Here is a 22,094-nt window from a genome sequence, read left to right on the forward strand (position 1 = left end):
CATGTAAATCATTGAGATAAAGTATATCTTCCAAAGGCACGAAGAAAACTCCAGTTTAAATCTTCATAAGGTATGTGGTAATGAAATGGTAGAAAGAAACATATGACACAGGCAAACGATTCCCCCTCTAGGCCATCCTTATACTGTAGCAGCTAAATCAGTTGCTACCTTAACATTTCATTATCGTATTTCAACTGATTTTTCAAAAACTATTTCTTACCCCGTAAGCCTTTAAGATCACCAACTACATTAGCCATTATCTTTAAAAACATAATTTCTTTCCCCTATACACCTAAAATAATTGAATGCATAACCAAACATTGAGATGTAACATAATAACTTGACAGTTACCCTTCTCTCAAAAATAGACCAAATTGAGAATGAAAACTCCAAACAACATTAATGGCAAAGTGAGACAACAAGCAATTAAGGTGAATTGACAGGAAGCTGCAGAAGAATGTTTAAGCAGTATTTTGGTCACATCTGATACAAGCTTTCTATAACGACAGACTTTTCCATCCACCCACATCACATCAAAGTAGAGTGGGTTAGTCCTAACCTGTATGGGTAAATTTGGTTTGAAGATGGCATTAACGCCCCCCCCAATAAAAAAAAACTATGTAGAAAATAATGGAATTTCTGGCCCATGCAATGACACATGACATATCCAGATTGGAACTGCACATCTGGACTGTTGACAGCATCATTCTCACAGTCTTGGGAATTTGTATTTTTGTAGACACTACCAGCAAAAATGCCTTCATCGAGGTAATCAACAGGCTATATATTATATATAAATATATACACATTTTTCAAAATGTTCAACCTGCGGTTTACACTGACTGATGGTTTGCACGCATCGTCATTGTCTAGCCTTCAAAATGTCAAGCTTATGTATCTATCAGGGCAGTACAAGTACTACTTTCAGTCGTGCAGTCCTTTTGTTGGTAGCAGTCCTTCGTAAATCAGGACGATATCCTTCAATATATCCTTCTGGTTGCATAGTCTAAAACCATGCTTGCCGCTCCGAGTAAAGCAGGTTCCTCCAACTCTGATTTGACAACCTTGATGTTCTGGGCAGAGACGAGGGCTCTCTCAGAGATGATGTGCTGCACTGGAGCCTGGTAGTAAGAGGCCAAGATTCCGGACAGAATCACCAGCGTGGGGTTCACTATGTGGAGGATGTTGATGATGCCCACACCGAGCGCTGTGGAGGCTGGAGAGAGGAAGTCGAAGACAGATAGAAATGAGACTTTGCCCTTATTTTAATTGAAGATATTATGAGCAATGACGTATGAACTATGAAGGTCGGTGAGGGGCAAGAGGAAAATTACACTCATTTTGTTCAACAATGCAAAGCGTTTGAATCCCTGTCTATCACAAGAGACTATTTTCTGTTCTTTTGTTAGGTGCTCTGACCTTTGTTCAGAACAGCGTCAGCATTGTAGTTCCCCAGTCTGGCTGCGTTGATGAGGTGAGCAGCAGTGATCGGCTCCGTGAGCTTCATATCCATCCCCTCCACCATCAGCAGGTCCTCTGAGAGACACACCAACACATAGGTCAGATGTAAGGAGCTACATTTAATTAACTGGTCATAAACACTACGCCAGGTTTTTTCTTTACCATGCTGGATTTTAACAAAGGCATTAATTCGGAGACAACTTCAACAGTAGTTAGAAAAACTGTAAGAAATTAGTTTATTTCTAGTTTAAAGAAAGAAAGAAAAAGACTAAAAAATTCTTCCTTCCAATAAATCCAACCAACTCAAACACACGATGTTTAGAAGACACACCTTTCTGAGCTACTTTCTGGATCATCTGGGTGTAATCGAGTCTCGGCACAATCCTTAAAGCTTCATACACACAAAAACAAACACTCACCGTCGTGCAGCCTTTTGGCCTCTTTCTGCAGGGCCATGCCGGATGCGTAAGCCTCGATGCATCCTCTGCTGCCACACGAACACTCTGGGCCTTCTAATGAAACCATGATGTGGCCCAGCTCTGCAGCGCAGAAGGTACTGCCATGAATCAGCTCGTGGTGATGGATAATCCCTCCTCCAATACCTACACAAAGAGTCAAGATATTTACTTCCTCAGATCGTAGGCGCAATTAAGCAACTGATTTGAGTAATTTAAGTGAATCATTCCAATAAACTCATAATTTCTTTCAAATACAGCTATAGTGAAGATCACAATGTGCTTCATGAGACAAGGCTCACGGTTTAATACACTCACAACAGGTTACGTACGAAATAAAATATACTGTGACAGTAGCAAATTCATTACTAATTCCTATTTGGCACTAAACTGTGCCTTGATAGGCTTCGATATGTCCTCAGAAAGACCAGATCTACTGTATGGTGGACTAACATTCCCCAAACACCTTAGTTGGCCACAAGCTGCAATTTCCAAAGCAATCGTGGTGAATATCGGCTGAGCAGAATAAACAAAGCAGATTCGATTGACATTGCAAATGGCGGAAACTTGACTAATCTTAATGCAGTTTACCTGTTATCTGACGGTGAGAGATCACAGAAATAGTCTTTTGCCTGGCAACTTTGCAATCAGTTGCACATCTACTTTTTCAACCTATTCTACATATAAAATTACTTCATTTCTTACCATGGTCAAAAAACTGTTTGCTCTACCACTCTGCACACAAATGGCCGCAGCACTGACGAGTTATATTCATTAAAGAGGGTTGATTTAATATAAAAAACACAAACTTGTTTAATCTGATGAATCACTTTATTCATATTGAGGATTTTGTTGAAGTATTTTTAGTTTTTTTAAGGTGATGTCATAAATTATGACAACAGACATTCAAGGCGTCATTCAAAAACCTCAATAGAGGCTTCGAATGTAAAAAAACCCAACAAAAAAGGTATTCAGTAATTAAAATACTTAGCAGCTTTTTTTTAATAGATTTTTTTGAGCCAGCAGTGAGTGATATTGAGTGGAAATTCTCACCGCTCACATGCCCTGATCCTGACTCACCTGTTCCTGTGATGACAGTGACAAAGTTCTCCACCCCTTTTCCGTGACCAAACTTCTTCTCAGCCAACGCAGCGCAGTTGCCGTCATTGTCTACCCAGACGGGCAGGTGCAGTGCGTCGGAGATGGGTGTCCTCAGGTCCACAGAGGACCACTCCTCGATCAGCTTCGTGGAGTGCAGGACCACTCCTTCTTGGGGGTTTACACGCCCCCCAGTGGAAACTCCTAAGATGTAGATGAGAGATTTTAGAGGAGCAATGACATGATAGCTAGATAATAGATAACAGGTTTGTCAGCTTCACAGACTAATTTCATTCATTAATGTGAGGTTTTTTTCCTTCATACCAACACCGAGGATTCTACAGTTGAGGCAGACAGCGTCCCGCATGGCATCTGCACACATCTTTAATATGAGCTGCATCCTGTCCTCGAATTTCTTTGGATTGGGCTGAGTATACTTCTTTACAATCTTACCCTGGACAGAGAGGGAGGTAGTAAAGGGGGGAAAGACAGAGTGGTGGTAGGGAAAGAAAAGGGAAGAAGAGCAGAAGAGCATGAAGCAGCTTTTATAGCAGATAAAACTGAGGCACAAACTGAATCTCAATGAAGACAAAAGTCTTAGTGCCTATAAATCATGCTTAGTCACATCTTCGACATTCGAAAGTTGTAATTTGAATCATGGCTTTATTGATAACCATTTGAAAGTAAACACTTTTATAATGCCAAAGAATCAAAGTATCAAAAAATGGAGAAACATTCAAACAAAGGATTACAGAGTCCATGGAGCATACCCTCATGCTGACGATCCCCACCCTGAGGTTGGTCCCTCCCAGGTCAATAGCCAGAGCGCTCTGTGTCTCCAGGATGTGATCGATGTCCTGGGAGATGGATTCTTTTACAGGGGGGAAACGGAAAGTCTTCTGGAGGGGCTCATCCAGGTCAATGGCCCGTAGAAACTTGAGAATACGAGGAACTGCGTTGCCATCGCCATAAATCTTAGAGCTGATGGGAAACAGAAGTGCAGAATGTAAACATTGTTACATTGCTTCTAAGGAATAAAGAGCATCAATCTTGTACTTAAATTAAACATTTCCACAATCTTCTAGAGGTAGGGCGCCATTGTCTCACAGATCTCTAGGGCCTAAAACCCTGTTGCACTAATGATCACACCTCAGTGACATTTTCTCACCAGACAGAATGACTACTTTGCATGGCCCAAAGTTTACTCTTATTTCAGACCCCAATACTACCTGTGTGGTAGCCAGAGGTTGTGTGAAAAGGTCATTTTAAACACTCTCTAGAGAGAATCTGCCAAAAAGGGTAGATCATTTCGAAGTCATGTAGCTGGTTTCTCTATAAAGGAGACGGATTTTGACTGTGACACTGGACTTTGTGAATTAGAAGGCCGTCAAGATGTCATTGGAAGCACATAATATTCAGAGCAAATATGTATGCTTAAGATTAAAAAAAACATTGCTTTTAGAAAGAGGAATAAAAAAGGATTAGGGGATCTCAAGAGAAAAACTGGAGGTCAAAGACCCAGTGAGACAGACACAGCAGTACATTGGTCATACCAGGGGTATCTCTTTCCAAACTGCAGCTCCAGAGCGTGGTAGATCTTATTGTGAGTGTCAGCATCTCTAACATGTAGAACATTCTCACCTGGCGGAGAGAGAAACGTCATCAACACAGCTGTCGAGCCCCGAGGCAGATTAATTCAACAGAATAACGCTTGCTTTAGAATCGCTAATAATACCATAGCAGCATGTTTGTCTTCCAACTGCCACAATCCTCTAATATTCAGAACAACAATAACTTGTGTCAGATTACAAACTGTCTGTATGAACACATTTTGTAAAGCTGAAAAAAGCAAACAGATAACATTTGCAGAGCTGCCCCTTACTTCAGCAATTAGTGATTTAATCTATATTTTGAGCTTCGTCTGTCAGACAGCAAATCAGGACCATAATTACGGCAGAGGCAGCAAGTAACAATAATCTTGTTTTCTGTCATACGTACCCGTTTCTCGGCCAGTTTGCCTTGTTCCCAGGTTAATGACGGGCGTGCCAAAGGCCCCCGCCTCTCGTACCCCACAGCTGCTGTTTCCGATCATGCAGCCGGCGTGTTCCAGCAGCTGGATGAACTGCTCAAAGGGAATGTGCTTTACCGCCCGGAAGTTGGGGTGCTGCTCGATGCCCTTCTTTCGCATCACGCGCACCATCTCCTTACTTCCTGTATACATAGGAAGGGGTTTGGTCAAGTGAGATAGAGGAGCCAGGAAAAACAAGAAGGAACTAAAAAGGGACCAGTAGGTGAAACTAACCGGCGTCAATGTTAGGGAAGAGGATGAGGGTCCTTTTGTTGAAGGAGAGCAGGGCATCCAGCATCAGCCCGTAGATCTTAACGGAGTGCTGGATGGCAGTGGTTACTGGGTGCTGCAAAGCCACAATGTAGTCACGGTCCTGCACCGTGTCACCTGCAACATGAATTAAGCCCCGCACATGACATACAAACATACTAATGTCTCACACTTTATTTTTGCCCCATGACTGTTTCCCCCCCCCCCCTACCCAGCCAGCTCTTGATGATATCCATGTAGTCGTCTCTGTGATTTGTTGACAGCAGCTTGTCATACGAGGGGCAGCCAGCAAGCAGGATGCGAGAGTGGTCCTCGCACATGGCGATGAGGTGCTGCTCTGCCATGCGTGTGCAGCAGGCGTGGTAATGGGCCAGTTTACTAATGGCGTGGCGGATTGAGTCATCGATTGTACCACTCACCTGGGAAAAAAGGGAGAGAAAAGATGTTGTGTGTTATGTGGTAACAATTACTTTCTTACATTACCGCTTTAAAAAAGGTAAGAAAAGGCATCACCGCAAATTTTCTCGTATATTCTCTCCCCCTGCCTCCTCACCTCTCCCCCCTCCAGGTGAAGTATTCTAATGTTCATCAGCGCTGCAGCAGTTGCTAGGGCCAGCGCGTCAAAACGGTCGCCATGGACGACCAGGATGTCAGGGCGCAGCCTCTGTAGGACATCAGGCAGTTTCACAAGTGCCAGCCCAACGCTCTCCACCATGGCCGCCTCATCCTCTCCTCTCACAATGGTGTGGAGCTTGGAGCCGATGTCAAAGTCATCCTGCTCGATCATACGGAAAGTGTTCCTGTGGAGCGGGAAGTAGCAAAAGAGAATGAAAGGAAGAACTTGAATGATTATGGACTGTTGTGTTGGCTAACAAAGGATGCCGTCATACCCATAGTCATCAATGAGATGTGAGCCAAGCACCACGACTTCCAGTTCAAACTCGTCAGGGTGGGTTTTGATCCCAAACATGATGGGGGCCAGTTTGGAGTAGTCCGCTCTGTTGCATGTTGCCACACACACCCTCAACTTCCTCTTACACTACACCAAACGGAGGTGTAACCACACACAAACACACACACACACAGAGACCATTAGTTGATTGGAATTTAGCATTCACAACACGTAGAAACACCCCTCTCTCCAATAGTTTTTTAATTATTAAAATACAAATGACTGATAATGTCCTAAATGTAAACAAAGCAATACCCGATTCTCGTCTTCTTTCTTGGTCCTCTCCATTTTGTCTTTGACGCTTTGCATTCTCAGAAGGTACAACTCCTAGAAAACAAGGTCAAAGGAGAAGGTGAGATCCAGTAATGGGTTTGCAATCCATGATTTTAGCAATTATGTTCAGTACCCTAACCCACCCACAGGTCATACTCACCTGGATCTTCTGAATATTCAGATGCTGTAGTATGGAAACATTTTTTGAATTTTACACAAAGAACACATGCTGACACATTTCTTTCTTGCTGTAGGACAGTGCTTTGCATGGCAAGGTGGTGGTCACACACTCACAGCTGGTACACTCTGGTCACATGGCAGAAGGAAACTGGCCTTGAGTGAGTTCACTAAAGTAAATTGTGCAAAAGCTTTTCTCTATGCTTATTGGCTGTTTGGTCATAAGGGGTTAGGACTATTGTCCACGAGAAATGATGACAGAAGGAATCGCACTTCAATCCCCCGCAGTAACTGGATATGTTTACAACCCGTTTGTATTAGTCCATTTCATTTGTTCACCCCCTCCATTATCTTTCCCTGATATATTAGCGGGCTAAAGTCAACTGAAGGGTCAGACCCTACTAAACGACCAACTGGGACATTAGTAAAGCGATGAAGATCAAATCACTGAGTAGTCCTACGAGAATCTTTGGTATGATTACAATTTTAGTTGACAACGTTGCACACCTGACCCAAAACTACAAAGACCTAGCCCCAGAATTTAAATGGATATTCTGACTTGTCATACTATAAAGCAGGTGTTACTAATAACATTAATCAGTTCAACTCAGAGTCCCAGTAAGCCATGACAGTGGGCCACTCTAGACCCTATAATTGAAACAGATGGAAATGGAAATCAGACAATTAATTTTATGGTTTACACATGAGCATTTCTTACTGTGACATGTCAAAATGTCCACTGTGAAAAAAGACCTTGCTGCTTCTCTTCTCTTCTCTTCAGCTGTCAACAGTGTGCACCAATGGCAGATCACAATATATCACGTATCCTCTACGGTTAATTCAACTATGTTAAACTAAAACTGGTGAAAGAATCCTCAACACTTGCTGCCATCTGCTGCCGTGAACGCATTATGACAGTTTCCAAATAAGCATTCAAAGTCAAGTTCTTGAATATAAAAAAAAACAATAACCCTTGAGTGTCATTTCCAGAAAAATTATAGTTAGTCTATATATTCGAGCCAATGTGGTGAATCACAAGGACCTCAAATTCCAGAGAGGATTGAGTGCTTGGAATTTTACAAACTCCCGAGGTTAGATTTAGCCACTGGCCGAGCTGTTTTTCACTCCTTTGGACTTCTGAGAATAGGTCATTGACATCAGAATGAACAAACAGAGATAAAAAAAATAAATAAAAAAACAGGGTTCCCACTGTGGCACTATGGCACTGTCATGAGAGCCATGGCAAGTACCTTGCATTTCATATTGTTAACAATCCATTTCCCTGGTGCAAACACTATGTCAATATTTGGTCAATATAGAATCATTAGCCTTTGTGGATGGAGCCTCTGTACTGATGGTATGAAACTGACCAAGGTGAGGAGCCAGATCAGAAATAAAGGCAATGGGTACTACTCGCAAAGAGAGAACAAAAAAAAGGGGGTAATAAGTTTAGCAACATGGGCAATATCGAGCCCTTTATCAAATAGGAGCAAAGAACATCTCAACTGTGCAAATAAAAAAAGGCCTTGACTGTGCTATGTCATGAGTTGTGAGTTCAGCTGCTTAAAGAATGCCATCTATCAGCCGCAAAAATATTTAGGTTACTTGCGTAACCGCGGTTCTCTGAGTAGATTGAGTGAGTGTCTCACATTGGGAACGCCTACGCCGTGACCTCATCAGAAGCTCCTATTGCATTCTGCCAGCCAAGATTGGCTGGAAAAAAAGCACGTCAGTGTCAAGGAGGGTGAAGGCCCTCCCCCTATAAAAAGGGCTTGCCGCTACGCTGCCAGTCATTAAAAAATGCTCACCTCTTCCTCGCTACGAATGAGCAAGGAGGGTGGTCTGGTGAGACACTCACTCATGCTACTTAGAGAACCGGGGTTACGCAGGTAACCTAAAGTTCTCTTTCATAACATTCGTTTTGTGTCTCACATTGGGAAAATACTGACTCCCGGATTGGCAGATATTACTGGGGAACCAACTGTCCTGAAATTAGCCTTACCGTGGTTTAGCCACACTAAGCACCGAATGAGCTAATGGGGAAGCTGTAACATCAAGCCTGTAGAACCTGGCGAAGGTGTGTGGCGAGGCCCAACTTGCAGCAGCGCAAAGCTCCTGAATGGAGAGCCCTCTGAAAAGGGCCCATAGAGAGACTGCAACCCCTTAGAGCTATAGGCTAAAGCAATAGCCCCCACAATCCAGTGAGAGAGCTGCTGCTTTGAGACTGGCTTCCCCAAGTGGTTCTTTTCCCAAGACACAAAGAGCTGGCCCCTCTTCCTACAGCCTTTGATTCTGTCAATGTAGATGCGTAAAGCACGCACCGGACACAACATATGTAACCGCTGATGCTCATCTGAGGAGAATAGCAGGGGATAGAAGGACACCAGATCAATTGGGGAGTATGACCCTAACACCGTAGGTATAAATGCAGGATTAGGATGTAAAGTCACCCTGACATTCTCCAAAGAGAACTTTGTACACGCTTAGTGTACTGAAAGAGCACGAATCTCACCTACTTGTTTAGCTGAAGCAAGAGACAACATCAAAGCTGTCTTTAAAGCCACCATTTTCAAGTCTACTTGTTCGAGTGGTTCAAAAAGGTGGAGCCGAAAGAGCATCCAACACGGTGGCAAGGTCCCAGGATGGGATCAGTGGTTTAGAGACCGGGAGTTTACGGCGTGTACCCCTCATGAAGCGGCAGACCAAGGGATGCTGACCTACAGCTGTCCCCTCCCCATCGACGTGACCGTTGTGCCGTAGAAACCCTGGGGTGTGGTTTGGAGGTGTCGAGGACGTCCTCCTTCTCTTTGGCCGACAAGGTGGTGAGATTCAGCCAGCGGGCTCTCTCCTGTAAAACCATCAACTCCATGGCTCTACCTTGCGACTGGATCGCTACCTTGTGGAGGTGGAGGCAGTGGTCGTGATGATGCACACCTCTTCCCATAACGCCGAGTCAGGCGAAGCCGTCATCTCCTCCTCCAGCTCGGCTTGGTATGTCATTAGAAGAGATGTGGCATTAAGGGCCCGGACCGACAGTGCAGCGGCCTTGTACGCCTTATCTGTCAGGTTGGACTGGCACCGGTCCGCTCTGGATGGGTGAGCAAGTCCCGGGGATGACAGGGACGTTTTTGGGCGGAGGTAAGCAGCCACCACGGGCTCCACTGAGGGCATGTTGCGAAAGCCGTGGTTCCGGCAAACTTGACCAATTCTCGGGGCAGCGTGTCCGCAATGTCCAGTTGATCTCCCCAGCTCGGTCCAGCCTCAGCTTCGGGGGCCATCAGCTTAGCTAGTTCCATTGGCTCTTGAGCTACTGCGGTGGAAGCCATAACTGGGTCGCCGCCGGTCATATTCGTCTGACGAGCCAGACGGCGCACTTTGAGGGAGAATCAGCCACTGTGTGTGCACTTCTCCATGGACTCAAAGGCGGCATGGGCATGTTTTAAACCAAGACACATCACACACATCTGGTATCCAAGCTCGATATTTTATTCCCGCAAGGGCAGGCTCGTGCCTGTATTTTCTCATCTGCTTTAATAGGGACAAAAGCGGCAGCCATTGTCACTAGCAGGGATAATTAACTGTAGTTACACTATGTGCTTATGCTAGCCTGGTTAGGCTAGGGAATAGCGGGAGCCGACTGGGAGCGTTGCGACTTCCAGGCGGGTTATGCAGCGGGAGTATTGCCACTCTGTGGTGCGTTAGCTCAGTGAAGCTAACGGTAGTTTGAGGAAAGTGTTTCTACTTTCGTGGGGTATTGCTACCTCGGAGTGTGCTAGCTCGGGCTAGCTGCTGAAAGTATTGCTGCTCTCCACAGTTAGCAGCTCAGACTACTGTTTGGTGACAGACTAGTATGAGCGATAACTCTCTAATAACTGAGCAGACCGTGAACAAAGCGCCCAGGGGCCGAGTTTTTGCTTGTGTCTATGGACAGTTAAGCTAGGTCCACCCTCCTTGACACTGACAAGGAGGATGGCAGAATACAATAGGAGCTTCTGATGAGGTCACGCCATAGGCGTTCCCAATATGAGTCATGAAAGGAATGCTATGAAAGAGAACCAACCACAGTAAACCAGTATAGTGAGCATTCAGGAATCGAGCCTTACTGCTTTGAATCTGACTTCCTGCACGTGAAACAGGATTAAATCAGGTGTGTGAACGCCAACTTAAAACTTAGAGTATTTGTGTGACGTAGTCAAAGCAACATGAATCCATTTCTCGTGGCTCTTTAACTCTTTTGTGGCAAATATGAAGAGAAAAAAAAAAAAAACTCTCGGACTAAATAATGTGATTTACCCTGAGTCTCATTCAGCACGCCAGTGACTTCCACTCAAGGATCACAAGACAGCATCAGCAGCCAATGTTATGGTATGGGGGCAGGGACGCATGCAGAGAGCAAAAGGCAGAGATGGCACAGCAAAAGCGGCAGACAGAGATACAATGCACACAGAATAAAAGAGGGGCAATGACAGGCAGTGAGACGGGACGGAAGGATGTAAAGATAAAGACAAAACATATGGTAGAGCGATGACTTACATGTGGGTTTATCCATAAAGAACCCAGTTGCTTTTCCATCCCCCGCCTCTGGATTCTCAGCTAAAATCCTTTACACCCTTTTTCCAATCCCTCTATCCTATTATTTCTCCCTTTAGCCCAGCCGCATTAGGCAATGAAGGGAAGAAATGCACGAGCCAGCAAGCAGCGGAGGAAGGGAGAAAGGAGGAGAGAGAGGTAGGGTGACAGACTGATACAGCTGGGGGAGGGGCTGGGTGGGATCTGGGTTGGGTTTATTTGGATTGAAGCTTGGGATTGGCTGAGTGGAAGGAAGATGTGGCAACCTGCTGTACATCAAGCATAGGAGATCGTCTCGTCCCTATACTACAAAAAAATCACTGACTAATTCGTCTGAAATTACAGAAATAATATACTTCAGATGAATCTGCAGTAATTCAGAAAATAATTAGTAATATGTCCAGTGTGATCCTAAGCTTAAAAGGCATCTGGTGCTGCAGAGGGCAAGTCCAGCTGTGTCGCTCTGAGAGCAAATTAAAGAGCAGGTGAGAAAGGAGGAACATTTGTTTTGAAAACATTTCAACTCAGAATCCATGTGCTTCTGACCAGCTTTTTGGTCAGATGCTTTTTATAGGTACCGCCAATCAAACTATTTAGAACGAATATCAGCCCTGAAGCTTCAGGCATGGGGGAAACAATGAAATATGATGAGTCTGAAGTGGTGTTGTCACAATACCAAAATGATGACTTTAAAATGAAACCACACCTTAATATCTCAATGCCAATACTGAAACGATACCACAGCTAAAAACCCAAAACATCAGGATAAGTAATGGAATAACAGATGACGGAACATGGAAATTTCTGTTTGCTGATTTCTTTTTTTTTTATAATGTAAAAATGTATTAGTTCAAACATTTACATTGTACGCAGTAATCTGATGTCTCTATACTTAAGTTTATGTGATTTCTTTGATAACTAACTAATTATATTATTATAATTATACTAATTATCATCAGAGATCTGCAACAGCTAAGGGGGAATGTGGTACTGCAGCATGGGAGACGACAAAAGGCTTTCAAATCAAAACACCTTAAATTATAAGAAATTTAGATAAAGTTCTGTCTGAAGTTTATGAGGATTTATGAGATTGATCTCTGGAGCTCTAAGGAGATGCAGATTAGAAAATACCAAAGAGTGTCTTTCCTTGCTAAGTGTTAAGTGTGTACACATACAATAAATATGACTTATCTAAATGTACATGCACAGAGATAGACACACGACTAAAAACAGGCAACAGCGCTAAACAACAATCATTTGATGACTACAAAACAGTGCGAGACATTTTAGAATTGTGAGAGCAGCTGTGCTCTCTGTTTCAGTCCCTTTACAATAACTCATATAGTCAACTCCTACAACAGTGTTCACACGCAAGCACAGTGAGACATCATTCTTTAGACCGGATTGTTTGCATTACGATGACACGATTGTGTCAGAGGGGCGAGGACGCAGACAGCAGTTACAAAAGAACAGGTTAGAGCAGTGGTTCTCAAACTTTTTCGGTCACGCCCCACTTTGGAGGAAGAAAACTGCCACAACAAAAATGCTTTTTCAAATAATAGAATAAAGAAAATTGCGATCACTTTCAAGTAAACCAGATTGCTCCATCAGACAAAAACTAATAAAATGTGCGATCACTTTGTTAGAACAATGCAAATAAAGTTCTATCTGTGCAAAAAATAACTAATATTTGGCAAAAGAAATAGCTTATTGTGGCTGCAATTAACCTGTTTTGCACTGAATATATTTTCAAGATAATAACAATAAAGTGCATCCTGTGAAAAACTTAACAAAACAAGTTCAAATATTTGGCAATAAAGAGTTTTACTGAGTTTTACACTGCATATCTTTTCAAAACAAGTGCAACCTGTGCAAAACTAAATGAGTGCAGATATGTGAGCCATCACGTTTTATCAGTATTAGTGGCTGCAATGAGCCGGCTTTCCACTACAAATCTTTGTAAAACGGGGTTGCAGGCTTGATACGGTCTCTCTCAATTCATGCTCAATGCTGAGCTTAGATCTGTATTTAGTTTTGATCTCACAGAGGTAGGATGTGGCGAAGGGAGGCAGAATGCCCACAGCCCTCTGTCCTATGAGCGGAGGATCCCTCTCCACACCGAGCCAGACCTCACTCAGTGTTTGAGCTGTAAACCTCAGCCTCCGGGTAGAGTCGGACGTCATTTCGATAATGTCTCTTCCTTTTGCAAACTAAGCTACAAATGTGAGTCGCCAACGATCTTGGCCGTCGTGCATGCGCAAGCGCAACCTGTTAACGGCGTAACGTAAACATTTACACGAAAGTACAGGCATTACGCCAGGTTCTCAATAAAGTTCTTGAAACAAAAAAAATCTGCATTTCCCCCTGCGCCCCACTAGAGGGGCGCGCCCCAAAGTTTGAGAAATACTGGGTTAGAGGTTGATGATGATGACAGTGATGATGGTGCAGTGATGATATAGTAATGAAGGTAATAAATGGTAAGCACAGGTGGTGCTATGACCGGGTGGTAACTGAGGCAAGATCCACTGAAGGCTGCTTAATAACAATAAACCAAACATCTATTTATTTTTTAACTGTTATTATTTATTGCCCCGTGATCAACACATGCTCACTCTTCCATGTTTGGTTCTGAAATTACATACAAATAACAAGTACATACATGATGTATATAACTAGGTTGCAAATTAACCATCAACATCAAAGATCTGATGAAATAAACTGCATTAAATACATCTGTATTAGGGCTGCAACAACGAATCGATAAAATCGATAAAAATCGATTATTAAAATAGTTGGCAACGAATTTCATTATCGATTCGTTGTGTCGCGCGATTATTACGCCACTCAATAAGTCGCGGAGATGTTTGCCTCTCGGCGCCCCCTCGATGCTCTTAACTGAGTGTCCCGCGGGGTCCGAAGCGTTTGCTTTGAAAAAATGAGAGTGTTCAAAGCAGGCCCAGTCGCCTGAATACCACAGTTAGGAATAATGGAATAGGACTCCGGTTCTATTTTGTGGGTTTTTCTCTGAACTGGGGCCATGATTAAGAGGGACGGCCGGGACACTTCGTATTGTGCCGCTAGAGGTGAAATTCTTGGACCGGCGCAAGACGGACGAAAGCGAAAGCATTTGCCAAGAATGTTTTCATTAATCAAGAACGAAAGTCGGAGGTTCGAAGACGATCAGATACCGTCGTAGTTCCGACCATAAACGATGCCAACTAGCGATCCAGCGGCGTTATTCCCATGACCCGCCGGGCAGCGTCCGGGAAACTAAAGTCTTTGGGTTCCGGGGGGAGTATGGTGGCAAAGCTGAAACTTAAAGGAATTGACGGAAGGGCCCCACCAGGAGTGGAGCCTGCGGCTTAATTTGACTCAACACGGGAAACCTCACCCGGCCCGGACACGGAAAGGATTGACAGATTGATGCTCTTTCTGGATTCTGTGGGTGGTGGTGCATGGCCGTTCTTAGTCGGTGGAGCGATTTGTCTGGTTAATTCCGATAACGAACGAGACTCCGGCATGCTAACTAGTTACGCGGCCCCGTGCGGTCGGCGTCCAGCTTCTTAGAGGGACAAGTGGCGTTCAGCCACACGAGATTGAGCAATAACAGGTCTGTGATGCCGCAAGATATTCGGGGCTGCACGCGCGCCACACTGAGTGGCTCAGCGTGTCTACCCTTCACCGAGAGGCGTGGGTAACCCGCTGAATCCCACTCCTGATATTAGTCCATTTTTTTTTAAATTACTACTTTAACAGCTCAGGGATGTTCGAGCAACCTTTGTGCACTTTCTGAAGATTCTTTGCACTGTGAGTTCTGTTTTTGAATAAAGGGTTGGAAATTAATGCTTTTTTGTTTTTTTATCCGATTCATCGATTAATCGAACAAATAATCGACAGATTAATCGATTCTTAAAATAATCGTTAGTTGCAGCCCTAATCTGTATCAATAACCTAGATAATTAACAAAGACACAGGTAAATAGAACTAAATCTATGGTTTAAATACACTTGTACTTCCTTCCTAATGTTACCCTGGCATGTGTTTGCATCATGGACAGTAAATATGATTTACTAGCATTCGCTCATTCTATTGCCTTGAAATATTATTGCTTTCTCTCTTCAAAAGAAAAAAACAGAAGAGGAATTTACATAAACCAGATCAGCTCATTATTTGACTTTGGTTCTCTCATGTTTTAACAAAAACGGGAAAACGGCTGTGCTAATAAAATGGAGTGTAGTACCGTTCATGACAGCAGGGTGTTGAGATACCTTTCTGGTATCAGTATACCTTTGTACTAGTCTGAAGGCTTCTCAGGCAGCAAAAGGCACCAACAGTTAAGTACTATGTGTGGTGGGAGAAAAATACTTTAAGTTATAAAATATAGATTTATTTTTCTTCGGTGTGAAGACGTCCCGACTTGTCTAATCAGAACGGTTTTAAGACGGTGCAGCTCAGTTTCTCGACGCAGGCTGTGTTATTTAGACTACATAACAAATTAGAGGTGCAGCAAAGATCGTTTCTTTCAGCAAACTCTATGCCTCCACTGTTGTGTGTGGGGTTTGCTTGCTGAGTGTTTTCTATTCCCCCCAAAAAAGAGACAAACATTACTGCGTTCACGTTACAAAGTAATCCAGCAGGAGAGTGCACCAACACGTGTGTGATTGGCCAACACAGGGGATGAAAAGGCTAAATTTTGGGACTGGTCCAACCAGACAACCTTGCTTGTTCTGCTGCGTTGGAAACCCCGCTGCACCGAGGGGCTGGCTCCACCCAAAGGAATGCAAGAGCTGTGGGGCTTTTCAAGCAGGGCTAAAGTCAATATGAGCGCAGCCTCAGCGCCACTGGCTCAAAATACATTGTAGATGAGGCAGATGCTCCAATTACTCCAAAACACACTATACACGAGCCACAAACTGGGTACAACATCAACGACTTTGTTAACTGAAATTCTAAAAAGTCCATCTTCTCGGGTAGCTCTCGTTAAGTGCTCTGCTAGCTATGTTAGCGGTCATTTTGTATACGTTGTATCTCGGGTTGGTAACAATAGCAGCTGGGTTCCTCGATTGTTAATGATGCATTACTTATCTTCCGAGCTCGTATTAAAAGCCAGCATTATTGATAAATTGTGTGTTCCATATAGAGCGTGGATGAACTGCATATTGGTTGTGTGAATGTGCAATGCATTAACCAGAAGACTTTTGTCTTGAGGTAGTAAATAACATGCAGAATTTACAGTTTTGTTTTTCCTTCTTTTTTTTTTTTTTACACTCCATTTATGGATTCAATTACCCTAACTATTTCAACATGTAGCTTGTTTATAAGACTAGGAGAAACCAAACCATGAGACCATAAATGTATGGGTGTGTTGTCCCCTTTAGTTCAGTCAATCATCCCAAGTTACAATCAGTCTCTGTCAAGACTGCACACTCCCACCAGGCCAACAGAGATAAGTCGAGAAATAATCACCATTATTGCGAACAGACTGCAGCATCTGTGGACCTTCACCTCACTGGTCAGTACCTAGCAATGCCAACGTTGATCAGACACAGCTGTGGTCAGAGGTAAAACTATGACAAAACCATAAAAGCCCTGCAGCCTTCTGAAGAGTGCCACGTCTCTGAGTCACAGGAGAGTTCACTGACCCACTATTGTGAGTGTTATGTGTATTTAAGAAGTGCAGAGACGTACAGGCTTGCATCAACAAACCAAAAGAGTTCAACGTAACTTTTTGGCATTTTATAGAATAATCAATTCATTGAGATAATAATGGGCAAGCAGATTAATCAAATATGAAAATAATCATTAGTTGCTGCGCTCAACTAATGCGGGGTACTGGAGATGCATTGATGAAGTGGGTATCTGCCAAATATAATGTACTGCAGCAAAGGTATGATGACAGTCACATAACGTCAAGTGAATATTAGGAAACATAGCGTATTCCTGTTCTTGACACGAGGGAATGACGGTAACTACGTTCATCCTGATTCCAACATCCTGGAACAAAAAGTCAAAGAGAATGCCACGTCAAGCTAAATCAAACACGGATCTCTGACAGGTACAGTGTAAATTAACTTTGACGAAACAAAGAGCAAACAAAACAAAGGGCCACGAGGCAGGATTACCATAATCATCACTATCCTATGTCCCCCTCAATGAATAGTCTTTAAAACCAAATTCCCTTTTAATTAGCCAAATATGATTTATCGATTTACCCTTACATTAGAGTAGTTATAGACACCTTTTTTTTTCTAACACAACATTTCATGTTGGACCGTCCGGACTGATATCTGCTTTGCTTATCTTATTAAGGCATGGCTTTAAGATGAAAACGGCATGAAAATAATCTTCTGATAAGTGTTTCAGTTGAGGCTCTAAAAATGGCAAATACAAACAAAGGTATGTCATATATCTGTTAATGAGATACTGCCATCTAATGTCCTCTAAAGGAAGCACAACTTTGGATAATTCCTGTGATTTATGTCCTGCAGATGTGGTTGCATGAGGAACCACCTGGGTATTATGTCCACAGCTTATTTACTAAAAGCCAGTGGCGGGCCGTGGATTTTATACCTGGGCCTTCAGTGCTATTCTCCACTTCTAATAACCTCATTATGACGTCACAGCTACAGGTTATTATTTGTTTCGTGTAAAAGCCGCATATTCACATAACACTGCAACATTTGACAAATGAAATAAAATGTGCAGATACATGAATACGCTGCGTCCAAAACGGACAATATAGTCCAAATCAATGTAACACAATGACAAACTCACAAGAGCAGTCGCATATATTCATATGACAACAAAGCAACAAATCAATCCAGCAGACCTGCAGCGGATCCACGCATTCCACCACACGAGCACGAGCCATTCAAATACATAAAAACGCCACAATAGACAAATGAACAGTAGAGGTAAACAAACGAAGCTTCTAGTTCACTCACCAAATGCTGTCTATGCTGACAAAGAGTTTAATCCCAGTACATCAGTTCCAGTAAGAAGTCCAACAGGATCCGCCGCCGGTGTGCGAGTTTAACTGGTTTTGAATTAACTGGTTTATTGTCGAGTGCGTAAATCAGATGTGTGGTAGGAGTGGCCTCTCAGGACCCACGTAGAATAAACAGGAAATAAACATTTCTATCGTTTCTCCTCTCTTTCACGTAGTTTCTACGGTTTCTTTTGAAAGAATATAAACGGAACACTTTGTTGGAATATGTACTACTCGTTAACGAGGCTGTGGTTGAGATTCCGAGGACGCATGACGAGGACCAGAGTGAATGACAGAGTTGGTGGTAGGTGTCGATGCCTGTTCAAAATACTCACGTCAATAAATCCTTTAAGAAACGCTCTGTTGTCCGTCTTATATTTGTATCATATATCGTTACTAATCTGATGTCAAGTCGATGTGAGACCTGTCTGTGCATTCATGCAGCCTGTGAGTTAAACATACTGAGCTCAAACACCGCGTACAGATGACTGTCAGCTGTGGGGAACTGTGATCCACCCAGATTAAGTTGTGATTCAACTTCTGTAGGCTATCTCACAACGCGTATGTTTTATGTTAAAGACTACGGACATTCATGTTATGTTAACGATACTCTACACTGTGCAGCACACATTAATCTAGATTAGACATGACTGGTAACTGTCGTTTTGTTACTAGAGGGACCGAACGTGAATAACTACACGCAGGGGTTAGTGTGTCTGTTGAAACATTACGATGGAGAGGCTTGTTGCAGCATTAATTTAGGATTTCGACAGCATTACCACGACCAATTATCCATCTTCATTACGAAAATAAGATGTGTTGTACGAAAATAAGATTTGTTGTCTGGTGACATAAAATTCGTAGAAATATGGACTCTACAGGAGTCGATCCTTTGACTCTGACTGACCCTTAATGAGGAATTGACATCTGACCTACCACTGAGCCACGGAGCGAAGATAACACGTCACAGCACTCATCGTGCAACATTAGTAAATGCTTCACAATAATAAAATCGTAATTTGAGCAGATTACGTATATAGTAACCTTGGTAAATATTAATATATCTACAATATAGTCTAGTGGCTAGCTGTCTTTTCGCCTTGCATCATTTAGACGAGACCCACCGAAATCAAATACGTAATTGCATAGGTAAGATGTCCCTATGGTGAGCTACGTGCACTAACGTTAATGTGACAGAAGGATACACAGTTCATGATGAGTGGCGACACTTAATGTGAATGTCGCCTTCGACCGCGTTCGGTGGTCGTCTTCGGCCGTGGACCGGTGAAGGGCGGGCCGCGGTTGTGAGTTGTAGATCCACTCGAGTCTCTCCAAAAGTACCGACGCTCAGTTAAAATGAAACACATTCACAGCCATAACATGTGCAACGCTTCTGACGCTGCATACAAATCCTTTTCCTGGCTGGGTCAGGGCTGCTAGCTGTGGGGTCGTTTCTTACTGTCCAGTTTGTTCAGAAATGTCCTTCTTGAGAAAAGCGTTCCCAGTAACTCCGCCACTAAATCTGTTTCTCCTCCTTCCGCCATTTGATATTAAAAAAACAAAGCTAGGTAAAATGTCTTTCAAATATTTCCACTTGAACTCTGTCTGCTACAAAGCTCTGCTAGCAATCATGTTTCGCGGGCACATAGTCACGTGCCCGCCCACTGACCAATCACAGCACACTCTGCACCTTGCTGGCAGAGAGGCATCTGGACTCTGAGCTGACGTAACTAGGCCTGCAAACTGCTCTGGTGGGGCCATGAATCCCAAACCAAAGATCTGATTGGTTGAATCAACAATATCGTCCCCATTCAATTTAAACTGCACATGGCAGCACTGGGTGACTCTGCAGGCTGGGGCCTCTCTTCTTACTAGAGACACAGAGGTGAAATCTGATTGGATAAAAGCTCTACTTAAAACAAGCTGCACTGGAAGCAGAGCAACTGAGGAGCACAGTAGCTGTGCAATGAGAAAATAAGATAATGGGAAAAATATTTTTATAAATTATAATACATATAAGAAAAAATTAAATGTATTTAAGAAAAAATATTAAATTATAAAATAGCTATAACTTTGTGATTCTGTTTAGGCCAGCAGAGAAGGCTTTGCAGGCCCTGACGGCCCGCCACTGCTAAAAGCACACAAGGCAAAATGTTGCTGGAAAATGTTATACTCAATGATGTTGATAGCGCAAAACCTCCTATTGTATAGACCAATTTGTAGCTAACCCCCCAAAAAGTGGACAAAACAAGAGGTAATCCTTAGAAGGCAAGGACGAACCTTTTTCATACACCTGTATGCACATCTGCTCATATGTTCCTGTCTCCTCGTCGTTCAGTCGCTGCAGCAAACTTTGTGCAGCAAGAAAAGTGTGTTAGCTACAAGGCTCTGTTTCAGCACCTTATGAACTAGCAGCGGACTAGTGTGTAACACACACACACACGCACACACACACGCACACACACACGCGCACGCGCGCACAGTGGCAGCACTGCGGGTTGTTTTGCATCTGTGACCAGAAAGTACAGCAGATTTCTCTTCTTCACGTCAATAGTCTTCCCATCCCAGTAGTACGCCACTTTTTACTGAACGAGTCTTGGCTAATCACTACGGAGACTCCAAGCGAGTGTCTCGCTAATGTGCATGAACGTCAACACGTTAGACTTTATGTAACGTTTCTGGTCCGTTACGCCTCGTCCGGAATCCCCACAATGCCTTGCGAAGCAATTCGCAATGAATAGCGGCGAACTTCGCGTCACGTCGTGCCGCCTGTGTTTTTTCGTTAGCTTCATAAATACGCTAAGCAAATTGGATTGAAAAAGTACAGACAGTATCATATCAATGCAGATCCGTTGGGGCACGTTGCTCAATTCGTCCGTGCACGAGTCAGTGACTGAACGTTTCGCAGCTGCGTAAGGTTGGCTGACGTTAGCTGGCGAACCCCACATCACAGTTAGCTGAAGTTATCAATCCCTCTGTATCAAACATGATAGTACCCTGACACGAATTCCCACCTAGAGACAGTTAAGTTACCTTGAACTATCCAGATACGTTGTCTTCATCTCATGCTGAAACAATCCGCGGTTAGTTTCACTTTTTTCCCATCTGTTTTCAGTAGTTACTAGCCACCCCACCGTTATAGGGCGAGGAGGAGTCGCGACTATAAGACCGGATGTGCTTTTATTTGGACCTTCATAATAAAACAATAAAATAAATTGTAAATGGGGCGAAAAAAACGTCTTCCAGTCATTTACTTATAATATCAAATGTCAAATATGCAAAGGAACCATAACCAGATTCTCAATTACAGAGGGCTATTCATTTGTTATGTGTGCCTAAAAGTAAATCATCTCAGTCGGATGTAAATGCACAAACCACGTGAGTTTGACGTATTGTGTCTAAAAACTGTACTGCCACCAGGGCGCCATTAATGTGACCTTGATGAAATGCAATTTAAACACCCTTTCTTCTTTTAGGGCATGAACCCAGCCTGCACAGAGAAACACTCTGAGTGATTTAACAACAGCACCAGTGCCGAGCAGTAACCATACAGCAGTGGGGGATGTGGCAGCATTTTGTCCCAGCTGCAGCCCCCATAGCGGCTGCTGCTATTTTATAACTGTGCTGCATTGCAGGGCTATTTACCCCCCAACCATCTCTGCGGTTGCATAAGAACTGACAGCATCGTGGTAGTTTTAAAGAGCCCCGAGAGGGAAATGGGTGGAGGAAGCTTGAGTGGAATTTGCCTGAAGAAAACAATGGAAAAGTTGAGAAAGGACGAGA

General features: G+C 43.3%; 1 protein-coding gene across 5 annotated transcripts; it reads right to left on the reverse strand.

The window, feature by feature from the left end:
- Positions 1 to 572: 572 nt before the first annotated feature.
- Positions 573 to 21,477, reverse strand: gne (glucosamine (UDP-N-acetyl)-2-epimerase/N-acetylmannosamine kinase). Of its 5 annotated transcripts, none has more exons than XM_079159625.1 (14): positions 21,345 to 21,477; positions 6,560 to 6,631; positions 6,243 to 6,391; positions 5,906 to 6,152; positions 5,564 to 5,771; positions 5,317 to 5,469; positions 5,013 to 5,225; positions 4,568 to 4,655; positions 3,785 to 3,995; positions 3,339 to 3,468; positions 2,997 to 3,218; positions 1,881 to 2,063; positions 1,420 to 1,536; positions 573 to 1,216 (listed from the first exon to the last, which is right to left on the reverse strand). In XM_079159625.1, the coding sequence occupies exons 2-14, from the start codon at positions 6,611 to 6,613 to the stop codon at positions 981 to 983; spliced, it is 2,211 nt and encodes a 736-aa protein (XP_079015751.1). In that variant the 5' UTR covers positions 6,614 to 6,631; positions 21,345 to 21,477; the 3' UTR covers positions 573 to 980. The 5 variants fall into 5 exon arrangements, with proteins under 5 accessions (XP_079015751.1, XP_079015752.1, XP_079015748.1 ...); XM_079159626.1 differs by lacking the exon at positions 21,345 to 21,477 and adding an exon at positions 18,268 to 18,286; XM_079159622.1 differs by lacking the exon at positions 21,345 to 21,477 and adding an exon at positions 18,153 to 18,186.
- Between the last annotated feature and the right edge of the window lie 617 nt (positions 21,478 to 22,094).

Source organism: Pholis gunnellus (genome assembly GCF_910591455.1).
Source record: "Pholis gunnellus genome assembly, chromosome: 5".
Lineage (NCBI taxonomy): Eukaryota > Metazoa > Chordata > Actinopteri > Perciformes > Pholidae > Pholis > Pholis gunnellus.

Coding starts and splice junctions, on each gene's coding strand:
- gne (XM_079159623.1), bottom strand. CDS start 11,326: ATGGAAAAGCAACTGGGTTCTTTATGGATAAACCCACAT. Junction 3,469..3,784: donor TGGGGATCGTCAGCATGAGG/GTATGCTCCATG, acceptor CTCTCTGTCCAG/GGTAAGATTGTAAAGAAGTA. Junction 3,219..3,338: donor CTGTAGAATCCTCGGTGTTG/GTATGAAGGAAA, acceptor TCTACATCTTAG/GAGTTTCCACTGGGGGGCGT.